The 21,609-nt window shown below is 34.2% G+C and overlaps 6 protein-coding genes across 6 annotated transcripts; 1 reads left to right on the forward strand and 5 right to left on the reverse strand.

Moving 5' to 3' along the window:
* Window positions 1–175: 175 nt before the first annotated feature.
* LOC125867427 (uncharacterized) lies at window positions 176–3,736 on the reverse strand. The gene is made up of 6 exons (XM_049547926.1): window positions 3,341–3,736; window positions 3,211–3,247; window positions 1,957–2,193; window positions 1,815–1,862; window positions 954–1,411; window positions 176–583 (listed from the first exon to the last, which is right to left on the reverse strand). The coding sequence occupies exons 1-6, from the start codon at window positions 3,637–3,639 to the stop codon at window positions 508–510; spliced, it is 1,155 nt and encodes a 384-aa protein (XP_049403883.1). The 5' UTR covers window positions 3,640–3,736; the 3' UTR covers window positions 176–507.
* A 1,999-nt stretch (window positions 3,737–5,735) lies between these two features.
* LOC125867424 (UDP-glycosyltransferase 89A2-like) lies at window positions 5,736–7,428 on the reverse strand. Its single transcript, XM_049547923.1, has one exon. The coding sequence runs from the start codon at window positions 7,369–7,371 to the stop codon at window positions 5,974–5,976; it is 1,398 nt and encodes a 465-aa protein (XP_049403880.1). The 5' UTR covers window positions 7,372–7,428; the 3' UTR covers window positions 5,736–5,973.
* A 1,125-nt stretch (window positions 7,429–8,553) lies between these two features.
* LOC125867423 (UDP-glycosyltransferase 89A2-like) lies at window positions 8,554–10,114 on the reverse strand. Its single transcript, XM_049547922.1, has one exon. The coding sequence runs from the start codon at window positions 10,076–10,078 to the stop codon at window positions 8,657–8,659; it is 1,422 nt and encodes a 473-aa protein (XP_049403879.1). The 5' UTR covers window positions 10,079–10,114; the 3' UTR covers window positions 8,554–8,656.
* A 2,849-nt stretch (window positions 10,115–12,963) lies between these two features.
* Window positions 12,964–14,511, forward strand: LOC125867425 (UDP-glycosyltransferase 89A2-like). The gene has a single exon (XM_049547924.1). It carries the CDS (start codon window positions 12,995–12,997, stop codon window positions 14,381–14,383), a length of 1,389 nt encoding a protein of 462 aa, XP_049403881.1. The 5' UTR covers window positions 12,964–12,994; the 3' UTR covers window positions 14,384–14,511.
* Window positions 14,512–14,781: 270 nt separating this feature from the next.
* On the reverse strand, window positions 14,782–15,489 carry LOC125867442 (enoyl-CoA delta isomerase 1, peroxisomal-like). The gene has a single exon (XM_049547945.1). It carries the CDS (start codon window positions 15,388–15,390, stop codon window positions 14,926–14,928), a length of 465 nt encoding a protein of 154 aa, XP_049403902.1. The 5' UTR covers window positions 15,391–15,489; the 3' UTR covers window positions 14,782–14,925.
* A 4,284-nt stretch (window positions 15,490–19,773) lies between these two features.
* On the reverse strand, window positions 19,774–20,463 carry LOC125867441 (enoyl-CoA delta isomerase 1, peroxisomal-like). The gene has a single exon (XM_049547944.1). It carries the CDS (start codon window positions 20,461–20,463, stop codon window positions 19,774–19,776), a length of 690 nt encoding a protein of 229 aa, XP_049403901.1.
* Between the last annotated feature and the right edge of the window lie 1,146 nt (window positions 20,464–21,609).

Consider the following 21,609-nt stretch of genomic DNA (forward strand, 5'->3'; position numbering starts at 1 on the left):
AATCACTTTATCTTCCTTTTGTTTATTACTTTTTAGATCTTCTAATCTTCAAAAACAAAAGTTTAGAACAAAAATCATGTAATGGGGGTCCATAAATCATTTGCATGATAAAGAATGTTTCAAAAAGAACTAGCAATCTTGAAGAATGGACTGCATATGTAGGGACCAATACTAAAAAATTTGAATAAAGAAAGAACATTAAAAAGGGTAGCCTAGTGCACAAAGCATCCCGTATTAGCAGGGTCCAGAATAGAGCCGCACCTTAAGGGTGTGATGTAGACAACCTACCCTAATATATGGGTTAGTGACCGCTTCCACAACTCGTACCCCTGACTTATATAGGTCACACGGAGATAACTTTATCGTTGCTCTGGGGCTGTCCAAAGAACATATTCAAATCATAAACATGTATGTAGTGATATAATATATCAATGTGGTCCATACATGACTAAAAAAAATTGCTTTTCCAGACATGACTAATAACAATTTTTAAAGACTTTAGTTGTATTAGTCCTCCTCTGCTAGTGTCTGTTTTAAACAGTCAATATTGCACATTGCTACTGATCTCATCATGTCTCCAAATCTGCAATCATTCAAAATCAATAGTCAAACTACAGCATGATGACATTATTAATCATATTGTAAGACCATAATTTAAAGTATCAACAACACGAACGACTTTTACACTATCAGATCATCTAAAAGGTACGTAACTAGGTAATCTCATTCATAACGTGCAAAATAAGGAAGGTAAATTGTTATAACATGTTAAAATACCATCTATAGGTCATCGTTGACGTGGCAAATAAGGTAGGTAAATTGCTACAGACATGTTAGAACACACAGATAGAGGTTGGATAACTATACGTGATCGTTCATAATAAGTGGAATGAGCTAGTTATAACATGAAACGAGATGTTAAAGAACAGACTGATAGTGTAAAATTTCTTTACCGGTCAATGCTGTTCCGCCCTCTCTCAGATTGATCAGTGCTACTTCTTGATTTCCCAAAGTAATCCATGCTTTTTCTTGGTTTTTCCCTCTTGTCAAAACTAATTCTTGGCTTCAATTTCCTGTCTGTGCTAGGCCTTATTGGAATGATCTCTTTTTGTTCAGTACTGATTCTCGACGACTTCTCAATCTCTTCAATACTTGGTCTGCACTTGATTTCGTTCGTAATATCAAGAGTATAATCTAAGTCAATTATACTCTCTTCAAGCTCAACATTTTTCGAATAATCTGATTGTCTTTCCACTGAAATTATGAACTTCTTGAGATGAGTAAAAAATTGAGGAAAAACTTGTAAGTCACAATGATTTCCTCCTTTTACCCATAAAGGTTCATACTTCATTTTACTCAGCTCCCAAAGCTTTTTACCATGTGAAATATCAACTATGTCATCTTCTGTACCCTGTAGACCAACACCGTCACATGAATCGTAAATCTATGAATGTGATGTATCAAGAAATCAGTGGTTCCTAATGGACTAGACATTCAAGATTACGCAGGATTATACACAAAAGATCCCTTTTTCGGCTCTCAACAATAATGATCATATTGAATACTCCTCCGATCCATATTATCTGTCTTTTAAGGTTTCTGTATGCTCTTTAAGAAAGACATTTAATAACCTCAACCATAATAGCATTCGTGTAAATTACCCTATATATCTCCCCCTAACGTCTAATTGGAACAGTAAAGGTACAGTTGGAAAGCAAAAGTACTAAACTACTACTACTTGTTTTTCTAAAACGTCAAATATCTGCAAAGTTCAGTTAGCCAAAACGAGTAACACTTGAGATCGAAGAACTTACATGAATCACAAGAACGGGACTGCTGACATATGGGATTTTATCAATGTTCTGCAGAAAACAGAAAAACCGAAAGAAAACTTGTTACTGTTGAGCATATAAATGAAGAAACTTGATCAACTATTGAACTGAAACTTCTGCTAACCTTGTAAATATCAAGCCAGAGAGAATACTTTATACGATACATAACTCGAAGCCCGGAAAGTATTGCACTTTGCAGAATTACACCTCTAATTTGAGGTAATTTTGTTGCTAATTCAAGAGTTGGACCACTTCCAATTGATTGTCCATATAATATAATGTCTTCTTCTTTCACTTCATAAATCTCTTTTAGACATTTGTAAACAGCTTCTATATCAGCATATGTGTTCTGCTCACTTGGCTAGTTTACACAAAAGCAATACAGGAAAAAACTTAGATCACTGCTTAACTTCTATACACGGACAGCGTAAACGAGAATTTGTTACACTATATTGTCACCTAAAAGATAACTACAAGTAACTATCGGTAATCAGTGGAACAAGTCGCCTATAAAATAAGGCAGACGTCGTTCTACAACAGATAAAAAATTACACTACAGCGTATATAAGTTACATCCGTCTCGAAACTGAATCCATGAACACTGGCGAAACCAGGATTTTCACTAAGAGGATTCAGAACATGAAGAAGTAAATGTACAAAGAAGTTGAGGGGATTTAATATCTACTATATGTACATAAAAAACTAATTTTGACTGTATATATATAGTGTAATGTTTTGGCAAAGGGACCCCTGTCCACGACAACAACAACAACACTGGGATCAACTATATGAACCCTCAATTATCCGAACCCCCTTCTAGTAGCTCTGCCTCCTGTCCACGACAACAACAACAATAACTACGAATCAATCTCAAACAAGTCGGGATCAACTATATGGACCCTCACTTATCCGAACCCCCTTCCAGTATCCTAGCTCCGCCTCCATCCACAACAACAACAATAATAACTACGACTAGATCTCAAACAAGTCAGGATCAACTATAAGAACCCTCACTTATCCGAACCCCCTTCTGGTATCCTAGCTCCACCCCCTTCACGACAACAACAACAATAACTATGACTCGATCTCAAAACAACTCCGGATCAACTATATGAATCCTCACTCAGAATCGGTTAATGAAAAGTGGAAATAATGGAGTGATTAGATCACATGTCTTTATGACATAAACATGATTACCACTAAACAAACTTTATACTAACAAATAACATTTTCCAATAAAAGAAGAAAATCAATCTAAACTATAGTTCATTAAAGCATATTTAATACACAATATTAGCAAAGTCTTGTTGTAAAGCTCAAGACATGACATGTACACTAAAATTAAAAAATTAAAAAAAAAAAAGGCAAAATTGCTTACTTCTCCATTAGACCTTCCATATCCAGCATAATCATATCTACAAAAATCAATCAAAATTCATCTTTAAATCAAGAAAATACCAAAAAAATACCAAAAAAAATCATATGAACATTCTAGACAATTAATTTACCCCATGACATTTACGCGTAATCGATCACTAAGTTCAATAAAAAATTGAAACATTTGGCCTATATCAGCAGCATTTCCATGTGAATAAAGAAGTGTCATTGTTGCACCTTTGTTCCTAACAAAAACTGAAAAAATATAATGACCTCTCTTTGTTTGTAGAATTGAAACTTCACCTTTTTCACTTTGAGACACACCTAAAAGTTTCAATTTTTGTGTTTGTTCATCTAAATCAACTTGATATGATGGTTCTGGTGGAAAAAATGCTAATTTTGATGCAATTGTTGATGATACACCACCCATTTTTTTTATACAAAATTTTGTCTAAGTGAAAAAAAAATTCAAGAACATAATTTTTTGATGATTTTTGGAATTTGCTATTTTTGTTGAAGGAATGGAGAAATGGACTATGGAGGAGGGTTGTTGTCTTTAAAAAGAGAATGGCTTTAAAAAAGTGTGCTAATTAAAAAAAAGTTTAAGACTAATTGAATGGGATTAAAGGTACTTTAATGATAAAATCAAATTAATTTAAGTAAGTGGATTAATTTGAGGTAAATTTAGATTTTGAGAATCTTTTATGTATATTTATTTTTTGGTGTGTAGATTTTTTTTTTTTGGTTATTAATACTTAATTCTTTTAATAAAAAATCTAGGAGTAGGTGCACATCTTTGAATATTTCATTAGGTAATAGTGAGGGCGAAGCTATAATTGTAGTTAGGGCATTGGCGATATCAGAAATATTGATAAGGATGTTTATAATTGATGTACATCTATAGAAAGTTATGTTTGATATATATAAATAATACATTATTTTATATATATAATATAATTTTTCAACGAAAAAATTTCAACTTATCGCTATTTTGTATGTGTAGTTACTCTACTGTTTGAAAGAACTCCATTGTTTCGTTCCAAACTTAATATTTGAGTTAAAATTTAATTAATAAATCATAACTCATAAATTTAGAAGCTTGACTCCACCAATGATATCAGCTACCTCCAAAACCACGATCTTTCATCTCAAGTAATGTTGAATTCCTCTGTTCACTTTTACTTGTCATGTTTTGTTTTACGAGAGTCAACTTGAATTGTCTTTGAAGCTAAATTGAATTAGATTAATTCAATATTTTAATTTTAAATTTAGATGTTCAAAAACTATAAAAAAAAATACTATAAGTTGCAATCCTTCTTATATTAATATGATAGAAAAAATACATTTTAAAATATTAATCAAAATTCATGCAGTTTGAGTCTCGAGAACAAAACGTAACAAGATTGTGATGTCTAAGACTATGAATTAGCCACTTTGTTGTCTAATCTTAAGTAAATTATATTAAGTGATATCCAAGTAAGAATCATGAGGTTTAAACATGGTTATCCAAAAGTAAAATGTGTTTAGAGCAGTAATTAAATGTTCTCTCAGGAAATGTTAAAAGTCAAAAGAAGTAGAAGGATCTTTCATAAGATATTATGAAAAACAAATCTCACTTAGCACAAAAATTAAGGAAGTTGTTGATTAAATATTTTTAAATTAATTACAAGAATTAACAAGTCAATAAAAAAGAACCTAAAACGACCCCATTTTAAAGCAAGCATTCATAACATTGTGGACCTAAGTTTGTTAATATATTGGGGAACAAATTTATAATCATGCCTTATGACTTTTTTTTTCTTTTCCTTTTGACCTAGGTGTTAGTGCGCCTGTGAATGTTTTTTTTTTTTAATAATAATAATAATAATAATAATAATAATAATGATAATAATAATAATAATAATATAGAATTCTTCATGTAAATTTTAATATTTTTAAGTTTTTTCTTCTTCTTATTATTAGTGTCATGTGAATAGTGAAATTCATGAACTAACTTCTGTATGGATTTAGTAATTAGTAATAAGAAGGTTAAATAGTTTGTTACTCCTTCCTTCCGTCCCCTTTTAGTTATCGTTTTAACTCGCTTTATGTCTATTAAGAAAATAATAAATACAAGACATAATTTATTAAGTTAAACTTATTTATTATTATATGTCTTTTTAGATTTAATGGTATATTTGAAAATAATTATAAACTTTAGTGTTGAATTTCTATAGTGACAAATATTATAGGATAGTTTTTAGTCTTCCACATGTTGTGGCCTTTAATTTTATTCTCTTACTTTTTTTCTTGCTTGAAATGTTGTCTAAAATATAAATTACTATCTTGCTTTAAGAAGTTACTTACCTTTTATTCTTTCACTTTTTGAAATTTCACTCATAATCTATTTATAGCATATGTTGAATTTTATCCCTTAAGTGTTGATAAAAAAAATTTCCTTACACCCTCTGCAATCTGATAGTTACACTATCTCGTAAAGATAGAAAAATTGCAATCCACAAATTGAACTCATCTTAACACAACTAATGCATTAAAAGAAATGACATTTATTTTTGTAACAAAAATAGTGAGACATCTTGAGAATTAATAGCACATAAAATGGATAAGGCCAACTTGTCTCATTTTTCTCCCACACATCATCATATACAATATATTTATATTAAAGTTGAAGAGTACATAATCAAATGTTCATCTAAACCCAACCAAATTCCCTTCATTAAAAGTTGGCCCAACGTAAAATTATTTAGCCCATTTGCATGGATTTTCAACTTCTTAGTTGGCCCAACTCTTTTACAATGGAATCCAAATCCTTTTTAGAGCTCCCTCCAATTTTAACAGCTTCAAGTGCTTCAACTCTCATTTTTTTAGCCCTCTCCTTAAACAAATCATTACTCATTGCCTCATTAATTTTCCGACCCAACTCTATCGGGTCAGGCACCGAGTTTGAGCCCTCACAAACTCGGACCGATGTCTTCATATTATCCACCAACAACCACGTGTTTATGAATTGGTCGGCCTCCATGGGCCATCCTAAAATTACTACTCCCGCCACTATTGCTTCCAACACAGAATTCCATCCACAGTGGCTCAAAAATCCACCAACGGCTCGATGGCCCAATATCTCCACTTGTGGAGCCCAACCCTTTATTACTAGGCCTTTCCCTAAGACTCTCTCCTCAAACCCTTTCGGCACTGATCCAAAACCTTGTTCCTCTTGTTGGGCTGTCAATTGTTTAGCTACTAAAATGAACCTCACTCCACTTTTCTCAAGCCCAATAGTTAAGGCCTCCATTTGGGCCTTTGTTAGTAACTTTTGGCTTCCAAAAGCTACATAAAGAACAGATTCATTAGGACACTCATCAAGCCAAGTAAAAACTCTCTCATTTGCATCAACATTAGACTTCCCAATTCTACCAGGCCCACCAACCAAATTTATAGGCCCAATTGAATACACACGCTCATGGCCTATTTCCTTCTTCAAAAAGCCCAAATAATCACTCTCCAAAGCCTCAAAAGTATTGAAAATTGACCCAAAACTCCTACCATTTGCAATAAACCCATTTCTAACAATCTCCCAAGTTGGATCATCCTCTTTAAACTTGAGAAACACTGAAGGAAGATGTTCCCTCACAAACCTTGGGCTTTTAGGAAGCCCATTAAACTCAACAAAGTCCAAACCTTTATAAGCCCACAAATTCTTCCAAAGATCAACAAGTATAGAAACCAATAAAGCCCCGACACCGTAAAAAACAATTCCGGGCACTCCAACTTGTTGGGCCAAATCTAAAGTCCAGCCCAAAAAGAAATCATAAACAATAGCGACAGGAGGATTTGATTGGGCCTTAAACCATTCTAATATTGGGCCACGAAGCTTACTAAGCCCAGCAATAATTGGGGCATTGCCGGAATTTCCCACATCCTTAACGTTTTCAACACCGGCGGGAAGAGATGGGTGACCGGGAAATGGGAAAACAAGAGTTTCAACAGATGGATTTGTAGAAATAAGAGGATCAAGAATCGGGACATTTTTAGGTGTCACTAAAATAGTGATTTTAAAGCCATGGAGAAGAAGTTGATGAGTTAAATCAAGAAGGGCAAGTATGTGACCTTGTGCTGGAAATGGAAAAATTAAGATATGTACACTATTTTTAGAGCTTGACATTTTGTTTTTTCTCACAGCAAGTAAGCAAAAAGTTGAGTGAGTTTGAATTTGAATGAACTTAGAGATATGTAAGTTTGATATTGTAGTGATGTTTATTTGTATGGTGGAAAATGGAGAAAAAGAGATGCATGTATTACACTTTATTTGGTCCACTTTTATATTGAAATGTGTGTATGATATTTTAGTGGGGGACAACTTAATGAAATTTTCTTGGTAGTAGTAGCATCAGGCGGACCTACCTTGTTGTAAGTGGGTTCATATGAAACCCACTTTGTCGAAAAAATATATTGTATATACATATATATTTAATTTGCTTTTTGAAACAAAACACTGTATATAATTAATTTTACCCCACTTAAATCAATAGTAACTCGTAGCCCAATGGCAAAGTGATTACAATTTGATTGATGCATCGTGTGTACGATTCCCATCCACAACATTTAATACTACTTCTTTTTTTTTTTTTATATGTTGAACTCACTTGATCAAATTTCTGGGTCCAACACTGGTAGCATATCTACTTTTTTGTTATTTTATTCTATTCTTTTTTTCTTTTTATATTCCAACCATGGAATATGTTTGAATTATTAAAGCATATATAACATTCATTCACCGTTACTAACGCCATATATCAATATCATTTTATTATTATTATTATTATTATTATTATCGAACGTTAGTGTTAACTACGTACCACATTCATCAACAATAATCATAATCCTCATGAGTTGGTTTCGATCACTCAAGTAATTATTATTCTTTTAGAAAAATTACTTTCTTCGTTGTAGAAAATCGAAATCTAGATTAAAGTGGCTTTATGAAATAATAACAATTAACTGCTACTATCAAAATCAACTACAATGATCAATGCTAGCTACTGCCTACACCCAACTATTAACCAACATCATCCTCAATCGACATCTACAACCATCATTGCTAGATAACCATTACCACCACCAATTCATATATTTTTTTTAAAATATTTTGTACGTATATATGTAATATTCAAATTTAGATATCTAAATCTTAATATACAAACGTCTTAAATTCAATAAAAATAAATGAAACCTAAACCTTACTTTACTAATCTTTATTATTATTAAAATATAACCTTCTCTAGAAAAAGTGCAAACAACCCCCCCTTTTTTTTTTTGGCAAAAATCAAATAAGATATGAGAGCATTATTATAAAATTTGTAACACATTATATGATTGTATTAAAGTTGAAGAGTACGTTATCAAATGTTCATCTAAGCCCAACCAAATTCATTAAAAGTTGGCCCAACTTAAAAGTGCTTAGCCCATTTGCATGAATTTTCAACTCTTAGTTGGCCCAACTCTTTTACAATGGAATCCAAATCCTTTTTAGAGCCCCCTCCAATTTTAACAGCTTCAAGTGCTTCATCTCTCATTTTTTTGGCCCTCTCCTTAAACAAATCATTACTCATTGCCTCATTAATTTTCCGACCCAACTCTATCGGGTCAGGCACCGAGTCTAAGCCCTCACAAACTCGGACCGATGTCTTCATATTATCCACCAACAACCACGTGTTTATGAATTGGTCGGCCTCCATGGGCCATCCTAAAATTACTACTCCCGCCACTATTGCTTCCAACACAGAATTCCATCCACAGTGGCTCAAAAATCCACCAACGGCTCGATGGCCCAATATCTCCACTTGTGGAGCCCAACCCTTTATTACTAGGCCTTTCCCTAAGACTCTCTCCTCAAACCCTTTCGGCACTGATCCAAAACCTTGTTCCTCTTGTTGGGCTGTCAATTGTTTAGCTACTAAAATGAACCTCACTCCACTTTTCTCAAGCCCAATAGTTAAGGCCTCCATTTGGGCCTTTGTTAGTAACTTTTGGCTTCCAAAAGCTACATAAAGAACAGATTCATTAGGACACTCATCAAGCCAAGTAAAAACTCTCTCATTTGCATCAACATTAGACTTCCCAATTCTACCAGGCCCACCAACCAAATTTATAGGCCCAATTGAATACACACGCTCATGGCCTATTTCCTTCTTCAAAAAGCCCAAATAATCACTCTCCAAAGCCTCAAAAGTATTGAAAATTGACCCAAAACTCCTACCATTTGCAATAAACCCATTTCTAACAATCTCCCAAGTTGGATCATCCTCTTTAAACTTGAGAAACACTGAAGGAAGATGTTCCCTCACAAACCTTGGGCTTTTAGGAAGCCCATTAAACTCAACAAAGTCCAAACCTTTATAAGCCCACAAATTCTTCCAAAGATCAACAAGTATAGAAACCAATAAAGCCCCGACACCGTAAAAAACAATTCCGGGCACTCCAACTTGTTGGGCCAAATCTAAAGTCCAGCCCAAAAAGAAATCATAAACAATAGCGACAGGAGGATTTGATTGGGCCTTAAACCATTCTAATATTGGGCCACGAAGCTTACTAAGCCCAGCAATAATTGGGGCATTGCCGGAATTTCCCACATCCTTAACGTTTTCAACACCGGCGGGAAGAGATGGGTGGCCCGGGAACGGAAAAACAAGAATTTCAACAGATGGGTGGGTAGAAATAAGAGGATCAAGAATCGGGACATTTTTAGGTGTCACTAAAATAGTAATTTTAAAGCCATGAAGAAGAAGTTGATGAGTAAAATCAAGAAGGGGAAGTATGTGACCTTGTGCTGGAAATGGAAAAATTAAGATATGTACACCATTTTGTGACATTTTGTTTATTCTCAAGTTGAGTGAGTTAGAATTCGAATGAACTTAGAGATATACAAGTTTAATATTATAGTGATGTTTATTTGTATGGTGGAAAATGAAGGAAATTTGTTGGTAGGTAGAATTATTAAAGTAGGGACAAATAAGTGATGCTATGTATTGCTTTTTTCATTTTGTTTGATCTACTTTTATTTTGATACGTGTATGATATTTTTAGTGGTGCACAATTTAATGAAATTTTATTGATAATAGCAAATATTCTTTAAAAAGTAGATTGTAGTAATTTGTTATTATGGAACTTTTTGGGGTTTGGGCTATTAGTACATGTGTTATGAGTGGATGCTGATCTGTTAATTTTTATTTTTATTTGCTAAAAAGCTAGTATGCCATGTGAAGTATTTTGAAAGCAACCTTAAATTTGTTATGAATTAAATATAGCTGAGAGTTTTAAAAATATCTCTTTCTTGTAGAAATACATTTTTAAATTTTTAATTAACTTAGAAATATTTTGAATATTTCTCTCGACTTTTTATTAAAAATTAAATCTTTCTACAATAACTTGAGACCACATGTTATGTCATGTGTCAGATCAGGTGTATATCTAAGTTTAGTTAGTCAAATATTTTTTAAAAAATTATCAATAATTTAAGAACAAAACTAATAAGTTATGCGAAAAAACTTCTAATCCAAACAGGAAAGAGTGAGAATTTAGAGATGTGTATGTTTGAAATCAAAGAAACCAACTTTCTATTAATTTGATTTATAGTCTTAATTAACCGACATAATTGATTTAGTTATTTTTTATTTTTACCATGTATTGTCTTTTAAATAGACAAAAGTAGTGGTGTACTATTGCTTTTTAAAGCAACAATAATGTCAACAACCTCTGCAAGGGAATGCATATTTTATCCAGAGTAATTAGTTTATTTATTTATTTTATTAAGAAAAAAATCAATGTTTCATATAAATGTTCAGTATATTATTTAAAATTTAATAAATAAATTTTCTTTAAATGTACTTTTTATAAGAATAAAAACAAATTAGCATAATGAAATATTTTAAATATCGAGCCAAATCGCAAATCGAGTCAAACCGGGAAAAAAACCCGACTAGTGGTTTGGTTTGACTTGATTTGGTATTGGAAAAAAAAACTCAACTATATTTGAGTTGGCTTGGTTTTAACTTAAAAAAAACAACACGAGACCAAATCAACCCAACATTATATATGTAATTTTAAAATTTTATTTTATACATAAAAATATTTACTTTGATGTAATTTTAAAATATTTCTTATACTATTTCATAGTTTTTATCTTTTAATATATTATTTCAAGTTTAAAACTTAGAATTCGGAATGGTCCAATAAAGATTATAGTTCATAGGTGTTGATAATTATAATAAAACTTAAATCAAAATCAAATTAATACTAATGCAAAAAGAAAATCAATTCAACACTAAGAATGACATTAATATTGAATATTTGTTCTTTAGTTTTATATTGGTTTAGACATTTAAAATACATAATCCAATTTTAATTTTTCTTAAATATTTAGTAACGTAACTAATAGTTATTAAACTTATAATTTTAGCATGATTTAGTACTTTTAAATTATGATCATTTTCATTATGACTTTGTAATATTTATTTTATATGATCATTTTCATTATGACTTTGCAATATTTATTTTATATGATGATTTCATTATTATTTTTTTTGAATATTTTTGTGTCATCAATACTCTCTCATATTTTGTGTTACTTTTTTTAAGAAACACCTTAGATAATTGTCTTTTTGGTTGGACTAAAAAAATATTTTGAAGCACAAGTTAATTATATGTTTTTATGCAAACTTTATCGAAAAAATCCAAAAATCTGAATAAAAATCCAAGGTTTATTATTTTGGTTTGATTTATAAATTTAAAAATTCGACACAATGGTTTGGTTTGGAATTTGAAAAATCCAAACCAACCCGAGGTTGAAAAACCCGAATTTTATTAGTTTGGTTTGGTTTATAAATTAAATTTTTTTGCACAAATAATTTGATTTGATATTTGAAAAACTCGAACTAATCCGGTCATGTACACCCCTAGTTATAAGAAGAATCAAGAAATCAAAAAACCAATTAAAACCAAAACAGAAATAACCACTTTGTGTTGATTTGATTAATAAATTTAATAAATTGATGTAATTGATTAAGTTATTTTTATTTTGACCATGTATTATCTTTTAATTAGACAGAAATAGTCAGATGCTATTTAATTTCTATGTACACTTACTATTGCTTTTTTAAAGCAGCAACAATGTCAACAACCTCTATAGGGGAAACAGGGGGTTTATACATTTATGTTAAGTAAGTACACTATTTTAATACTCTCTTCGTCTATATTTACTTATACATTATATTAAAATTAATTGTCCAATAATATTTATCAAATTTAAAAAATCAAAAGATAAGTTATTCTTTTGCGTATTTTATCAACACCTCAAACTAAGCCTTGTTTCCTGTCCACAAGTGGGCAATGAAGGTTCTATCCAATATTTCAATTGATGGAACTTTCGATCAAAAGCGTCCGTTGTTGAGATTTAAATCAAAGAAAAAACGTCAAACATTTTCCTTTGACTTAAAATCAGCAGCAGACCATTGGCCATTGAGTGTTATATACTCCCTCATGTCTTGTATATTCGGGAGTACTTTAACATCTTCAATAATCAAAAACTTGTTGGGCCTCGACACATTTCTTGTCTGCTCATACTTAAGGGACCACTTAGCTAAGAGACAAACTATATATGAATTAACATGGTAAATATTATAGTTCCTCCATTCTCCACCATACAAACATCACTATGATATCAAACTTATATCTCTTTAGTTCATTCAAACTCATTCAACTTTTGCTTACTTATTGTGAGAAAATACACAATGTCACAAAATGGTGTACACATCTTAATTTTTCCATTACCAGCACAAGGTCATATACTTCCCCTTCTTGATTTTACTCATCAACTTCTTCTTCATGGCTTTAAAATTACTATTTTAGTGACACCTAAAAATGTCCCGATTCTTGATCCTCTTATTTCCACACATCCATCTGTTAAAACTCTTGTTTTTCCATTTCCGGGTCACCCATCTCTTCCCGCCGGCATCGAAAACATTAAGGATGTGGGGATTGCCGGCGGTCCAGCAATTGTTGTTGGGCTTAGTAAGCTTTGTGGCCCAATAGTAGAATGGTTTAAGGCCCAATCAAATCCTCCTGTGGCGATTGTTTATGATTTCATCTTGGGCTGGACTCAAGATTTGGCCCAAGAAGTTGGTGTACCCGGGTTTGTTTTTTACACTTCTGGGGCTTTATTGATTTCTATTATTATTGATATTTGGAAGAACTTTGAGGCTTATAAAGATTTGGGCCTTGTTGAGCTTAATGGGCTTCCTAAAAGTCCAAGATTTGTGAGGGAACATCTTCCTCCAGTGTGTCTGAAATTTAAAGAGGATGATCCAACTTGGGAGATTATTAGGAATGGGTTTATTGCAAATACAAGGAGTTTTGGTTCAATTTTCAATACTTTTGAGGCTTTGGAGAGTGATTATTTGGGCTTTTTGAAGAAGGAATTGGGCCATGAGCTTGTGTATTCAATTGGACCGATACATTTAGTTGGTGGGCCGGGTAGAATTGGGAAGTCCTATGAGGCAAATGAGAAAGTTTTCACTTGGCTTGATGAGTGTCCTAAAGAGTCTGTTCTTTATGTAGCTTTTGGAAGTCAAAAGTTACTAACAAAGGCCCAAATGGAGGCCTTAACTATTGGGCTTGAGAAAAGTGGAGTGAGGTTCATTTTAGTAGTTAAACAACTGACAGCCCAACAAGAGGAACAAGGTTTTGGATCAGTGCCACAAGGGTTTGAGGAGAGAGTTTCAGGGAGAGGCCTAGTAATAAAAGGTTGGGCCCCACAAGTGGAGATATTGGGCCATGAAGCCGTTGGTGGGTTTTTGAGTCACTGTGGATGGAATTCTATGTTGGAAGCGATAGTGGCGGGAGTAGTAATTTTGGGATGGCCCATGGAGACTGACCAATTCACCAATATGTGGTTGTTGGTGGACAATATGAAGATGTCGATCCGAGTTTGTGAAGGCGCAGACTCAATGCCCGACCCGATAGAGTTAGGTCGGAGAATTAATGAGGCAATGAATAATGATTTGCTCAAGGAGAGGGCCCAAAAAATGAGAGATGAAGCTTATGAAGTTGTTAAAATTGGAGGGAGCTCTAAAAGGGATTTAGATTTCATTGTAAGAGAGTTGGCCCAACTAAAACGTTGAAAATTCATGAATATGGGCCAAACAATTTCATGTTGGGCTAAGTTTTGATGAATTTGGCTGGGCCTAAAATGAACACTTAATATGTATTTTTCAACTTCAGTATAATTGTATGGTATGCCTCATTATTTTCTTATAAATAAATGCTATATTCTTTTAATGTATTGTTTGTTCTAAAAGTTCAATTTGTTGATTGCAATTTCGACCAATTGTTGAAAAATCATGGCTGTCAAATTTGACCCATAAATATGTAATTTATCGGGCCTATGAACTTTGTGTTGATCGAGAGAGTTATGTATCGATTTAACGAATCTAAATAGATACAACTCAAAAAACCATCCGAGTGTTAGATGAACTTGATCAAGCCATTCAACGCCTATTTATTGTATGTTCATGCAAATCGACTCTTAATATACTTTTATCACAAAAGAAAAAGAAAACAAAAGGACAAGATATAATAGTGAAATATTCCCAATGAAAATATCAAAGACAACAAGAAAGCTATCGATCCGATTTTTATTTTTAATGTATTCCAACTTACTTGTTTACAATCTAGCTACAATTTCATTGTTTAGTGCAGCCAAAACATCTGAAAACACAAGCCTCCTGTTATGTGCGTAAACTTTCCCATTCCATTTCCTCGCCATTAACACCTCCCCAAGCTTTATAGCCTCCTTCATCGTCTCCGCTGCACTGTGGTGCGCGGAGTCGACAATACCCTGCTCGATTGCCATGTCAGCAGTCAATTTTGTACCTCTCATAACCACATCACGCCAAGCTACCGGCGACTTCACTTTGTTCTTCACTAAAGTCACAAACCAATTCGGAATTTTTAGTCCGATGTCAATTTCACTCATGTAGAGAAATCCACGATCCTTTCGCATTAGGACGTAATCATGACTCATCGCCAGTACGAATCCGGCAGCTGAAGCTTGCCCGGTGACAGCTGCGATCGTCGGCATCGGAAGGTTGAAAAGGTAAAAAATGAGTGATTTGAGCTTGGAGTCCATTAACTGTAAGCTGGATGGATCGGATGAGGCCAAATCGAGATCGTAGCCATTAGAGAAGAATTTGCCTTGACCGGTAGTGATTAAAACAGAGCTACCAGTTGCTTCTGTGAAGTTCAGTGAATTAACATCCCAACAATGAAGATATGCAGAGAGAATTTAGAAAAGATAAGAAGAGAGAAGATATTTTCATTGATTATTCAACTGAATACAATGAGTTGTCCTTTTATACACACAGCTAACAGCACACGCTTTACACACACATTCCTAACTAACTTTCTAACAAACTAATTCTGACTAATTAGCTTAATTTGCAATTACCATTAACTAACTTCTAACTAACTAGTTAATGTGTGGACTAAGGCACATTGATGCATTTACCAATCTCCTTCACACTCCCCCTCAAGCTTGGAGCTATGAAGACATTCTTCATTCCCAGCTTGGACATCAAATAAGTATGTGAGGCTCTCCCAAGACCTTTAGTGAACAAGTCTGCAGGCTGCTCAGATGAAGACAAATAGGCAGTGACAATCAGCCCTTCTTGAATTTTTTCTCTAGTAAAATGGCAATCTATGTCTATGTGCTTAGTCCTTTCATGAAACACAGGATTAGCAGCTATTTGCAAGGCTGATTTGCTGTCAGAAAACAAAGTGACAGGGAGTTTGACATTTACTCCAAGCTCCTTGAACAAACCTGTCATCCAAATTACTTCTGCAACTGAAGAGGCCATGGCTCTGTATTCTGCCTCTGCTGAACTTCTAGAGACTGTGGCCTGCTTCTTAGACTTCCAAGAAATAGGAGAATTGCCATAGTGGACCAGATAACCAGTAATAGACCTTCTGCTATTAACACAAGCACCCCAATCAGCATCACAATATACCTTCAGAAGATCATCACCAGTGGCAGACATCATTATTCCCAACCCTGGTGCATGCTTCACATACCTAACGAGTCTCATGGCTGCTTCCATATGAGACCTTTTGGGGGAATGCATAAATTGACTCAAACTCTGCACAGCAAAAGCAATGTCTGGTCTGGTAGTTGTGAGATATAGAAACCTTCCAATAAGTTTTTGATATCCAGTATGATCTTCTAACTCCAAGTCCTCAGAATTTGATGACACATGTTGATCAAACTCAACGGTAGTGAGTTTTTGATTCTGATCCATAGGAGTTGTGATAGTTTTAGCACCCGCAAGTCCCATGTCTGCTATTAACTCTAGAGCATATTTTCTCTGATGCATCAATATCCCCTCATTACTTCTTGCAAACTCAATACCCAAGAAGTACCTAAGTTCGCCCAAGTCCTTGATCTTAAAAGCTGTGTGCAGTGTTTCTTTGGTGTGTTGAATCATAGAGAGATCATTTCCTGTAAGTAACAAGTCATCCACATAGACCATGACTACTACAATCTTGTCACCATCCATCTTAGTGAACAAAGAATAATCCCTTGTGCTTTGATGAAAGCCAGATGAAGTTAAGGCTTTGGTGAGCTTTATGTTCCATTGTCTAGAGGCTTGCTTTAGCCCATACAAGGACTTTAAAAGCCTGCACACTTTCCCATCAGTCCTCTTTTGCCTTGAAAAACCTTCTGGAATGTTCATGTATACTTCTTCATATAGATCCCCTTGTAGGAATGCATTATACACATCCATTTGATATAATTTCCACCCTTTGATTGCAGCCACTGAAATAACAGCCCTGACAGTGCTCATCCTGACCACAGGTGAAAAGGTTTCGTGATAATCTAATCCTTCCTTTTGACTATACCCCTTTGCTACAAGTCTGGCCTTAAACCTTTCTACTTCACCATCTGCTTTATATTTGATTTTGTACACCCATCTACATCCTATAGCCTTTTTTTCCTGAGGAAGTGTAACAATCTCCCAAGTCTTGTTGTCCTCCAAAGCTTGTATCTCATTTTTCATGGCAAGTATCCATCTATCATCACTAGCAGCTTCTGAATAGTTGGCAGGTTCAGTATCTGTGGAGAACTTGGCTATAAAACTTTGATATTTTGTGGATAAACCATTATAGGTTATGTTGTCAGCTATAGAGTACAAGCAACTGTTAGAGCCAGCCTTTAGCACATAATCCTTGTGCCATATAGGAGGTTTTGTACCTCTGGCTGACCTCCTACTCTCTCCTGCAGGTACATTATCTGGCACAATTTCAGGTGGAGGCTCAAGTTCTATATCTTCAACACCTATTGCTGCAGGAACCACCTCACTAGGGGAACTGAATAAATCATTCGCTGGAATGTGTGAATGATGAATTAAGTCATCATAGGAGAAGTGAGTGGTATGCTGTGTATCTACTTCAGTTTTCTGAAAAGGAAATGAATTTTCCATGAAAACTACATCTCTGCTAACAAACAAGGATCTGGTCTCAAGATCATACAATTTATACCCCTTTTGATGTGCACTATATCCAACTAATACAGCCTTCACAGCTCTAGGACTGAACTTATCCTTCTGAGTAAGGTTAGTGGCAAAACACAAGCAACCAATGACTCTTAAATGTAGAAAAGAAGGAAGTTTGTGGTACAACATCTGAAAAGGTGATTTTCCATTCAATACAGTCGAAGGAATCCTATTGAGAACATATACAGCAGACTCAATACACAGACCCCAAAACATATTTGGTAAGCCACTCTGAAACTTAATAGCTCTGGCTGTTTCTAGGATGTGTCTGTGTCTTCTTTCCACCACACCGTTTTGTTGTGGTGTGTATGGACAGGAGCTTTCATGTACAATACCATAATCTTGAAACAATTCTGTGCATGCATGACTAAAGAATTCACCACCATTATCAGATCTCAACCTTTGAACCTTTTTACCAAACTGTGTGTTTATTTCAACAAAGAAGGTTTTCAACAACATCAATACATCAGACTTGAGTCTCATCAAAAAAACCCAAGTCCATCTTGTGTGATCATCAACAATGGTTAGAAAATACCTCATTCCATCATATGTTTCCCATTTATATGGTCCCCATACATCAACATGTAGTAATTGAAAGCTACTAGTACACCTACTCAAACTATGTGGAAAAGGCAATCTAGTTTGCCTTGCAAGTGGACATATCTCACAATTATTCAAAGTAAAAGAACTATTCTTACTAAGATCTTGAAACAGAGGTATCCTTTTAAGAACTTTCATAGGAACATGACACAGTCTTTGATGCCAAATAGCAGCATCTGCCTCCTGTGATACTGAACAACATTTGTTAAATCCTACATCCTTATTTCCAGCTTGTGAGTACAGAGTGTAGAGTCCTTCCTCTTCTTTACCAATCTCCCTCACCATCCCAGATGAGAGGTCCTGTAGAACACAACAATGTGGATAAAAAGTTGCACAGCAATTTAAGTCCTTTGTCATTTGAGAAACTGACATGAGATTAAACTTAAAATCTGGCACACACAGAACATTTGTTAGAATATCACCTTCACCTAGATGATAATTTCCTATATGTGAAACTCTGGCTGATTCCCCTGTAGGTAGGTGCACCTGGCCTGCATCAGAGCCGCATAAGGCTCCATTCAAGGAAAACGTTCCCGATCAAGGATTTTTTTATATCCAGGCTCGCACCCGATACCTCTCTAATTAATGGAAGAGTAGCCTCATGTAGTAGGGTGGTTGAATGTTGACTAAGTATCAAAGACTGATTCTCCTCTAAGTCGAGGATTAGTTATTAATAGTTGTATAAATTGAAACAAATGTATAATGTATTCATTAATTTGATCAATATAAATACTTGATGCAGGTAATTTTTTATTGATCTGCATATAGTTAAGTACTCAATTCTATTGCTAAGCTAATAGAAGGGTTATTACAACGAGGCAGGCTAGAAAAAAAAATTATAATTCTCTCGTAGTGCCAATTTTTTGAATCAAACATTATGATCTTCGTGTTTTACTATCCCTCGAGAAATCTATACACACTTTTGATGGTGGCGTTAATTGGAGTAGTTTCCTAGCTAAATCCAATGGGTTTTCTGCTTCGAGTTGTGGGTGCTCCATGATGCTCATTGTCACAAGTGATGGCGAGTTAAAGAGAAGGAACCTGATAAATTCAAACTCAGGAACAAAACCTTTATTTTAAAAAAAAATTATGATTTTTTTTTAAAAACGCAGGGAGTGAAACTTTTTACAACTTTTTTGTGAGAAAAAGGCTATTGGGATACAGAATACAAGTAGGTGAGAGAACATATATAAACAAGTGGATCAAGATAATGGATCGTAAATTCACTATGCATGAATTTTATTTCTCTTATTTACCCATAATTCATAAATGATTAATCGACTATAAAAGAGATTCTTTTTAGTGAACGTATTACAAACTTATTCCTATTTTATTTATATTTTGTACCAAATTAAGTCCCCAAATTACAATTTAGATACCGTTTCATTAGTTAGCGCAACCAAAACATCAGAAAACACAAGCCTCCTGTTATGTGCGTAAACTTTCCCATCCCATTTCCTCTCCATCAACTCCTCCCCAAGCTTTATAGCCTCCTTCATCGTCTCCGCTGCACCGTGGTGCGCGGAGTCGATAATACCCTGCTCGATTGCCATGTCAGCAGTCAATTTAGCACCTCTCATAACCACATCACGCCAAGCTGCAGGCGACTTCACTTTGTTCTTCACCAAAGTCACAAACCAATTTGGAATTTTTAGTCCGATATCAATTTCACTCATGTAGAGAAATCCACGATCCTTTCGCATTACTACGTAATCATGGCTCATCGCGAGGACAAATCCGGCTGCCGAAGCGTGGCCGGTGACGGCCGCGATCGTCGGCATTGGATGGTTGAAAAAGTGAAAAATGAGCGATTTGAGCTTCGAGTCTATCAACGGATAGTGCGATGGATCGGATAATGTCCAAGTGAGATCAACGCCATTAGAGAAGAATTTGCCCTGAGCGGTAGTAATTAGAGCGGAGCTGCCCGTTGCTTCCGCCGTTACGCGATCGAGAGAGGATTTAATTGAGTCAATAAGAGAGGGATTGAACCTGTGTTCATCGTCGCCGGTGATTGTTAGAATGAATAGATTTCCCAATTTCTCTAACGTGCACATTTTTTCTTATGATTTTTGTCAAATTAAAGTATTGCTACATTTTAATTTAGGTGAATGAGTATCAACTTTTATATCGAGGGATGATTGAGTGTACACAATTAAAAAGATGTACTATAAATTTCTAGACGACTCTAAAAATTTGATTTTTCAAAACTCAATAATTAGCTTTTTAGACCACATGGGACATTTCTAGATTCTAATTAAGTTTGCAAAAAGTATCAAGAGCTTTATGCTTATAAAATATATACAAATTAGATCCAAACATATTTTATATTGTGTAGAATTCGATTAAAACATACAACTTCTATACATAATTTTTGTTGTATAGAAATTGGGGCAAGACATACAACTTATTTATGTTTTCCTGTCCAAGTTAATTTCAATATGGAATATCCGCTTTTTGTTTATATCCCACCAAGATTGACAAGGCTTTTATTTCCCCTGTTGTGATGTTATACAAATACCTTTGAGTATCTTTATGGTTATAGTGACAAACAAGGCCATTGCAATGATTTGATTGAATAAGAATCTCGGTTTCATGAAAAAATTATAAGGACCCACAAATCGTTGCAAAGGGAATTGTTCAAGATGTGTTAGAGTCCTTCCATATGGTGACGGTTTTTATATACCTACTTCAAATAAGAGGCGACGGATGTGTCTAGAACGAGCATTGTACAACTTGACAAAGTTAAGATCATGTCGTATCAAACTATTCCAAGCTTTAGAAACACAATTGAATCTCATGAGACACTTAGCTGGAAGCCATATTAAATTGCCACATCATCTACAAATCCATACGCGCATCCTCATTCCTCCAACATCGTCGTTGCGGCCACTTTTCACCTTCCATGTTAACGTAGCTATGGCTATGGAGAAGAAAAGAGAAAGAAAAAGAAGAGGAAAATATTAAATTAACCTAGCTAACGAATGAAAATATTCTATATATATATATATATATATCATTATTTACATATATCCAAGATATAACAAAGAAAAAAAATAAAAAAATAAAATAAAATATATATATAGAAACATTATTGAGGAAATAAAAGTGCACCGACATTAAAATCATTTATAACTAACGGAATAATTTTCGAAAAATATAAATTGATGTAAATAAAACACACTATTCCTCTTTTAATCCCT

This window comes from Solanum stenotomum, chromosome 6, assembly GCF_019186545.1.
Source record: "Solanum stenotomum isolate F172 chromosome 6, ASM1918654v1, whole genome shotgun sequence".
NCBI lineage: Eukaryota > Viridiplantae > Streptophyta > Magnoliopsida > Solanales > Solanaceae > Solanum > Solanum stenotomum.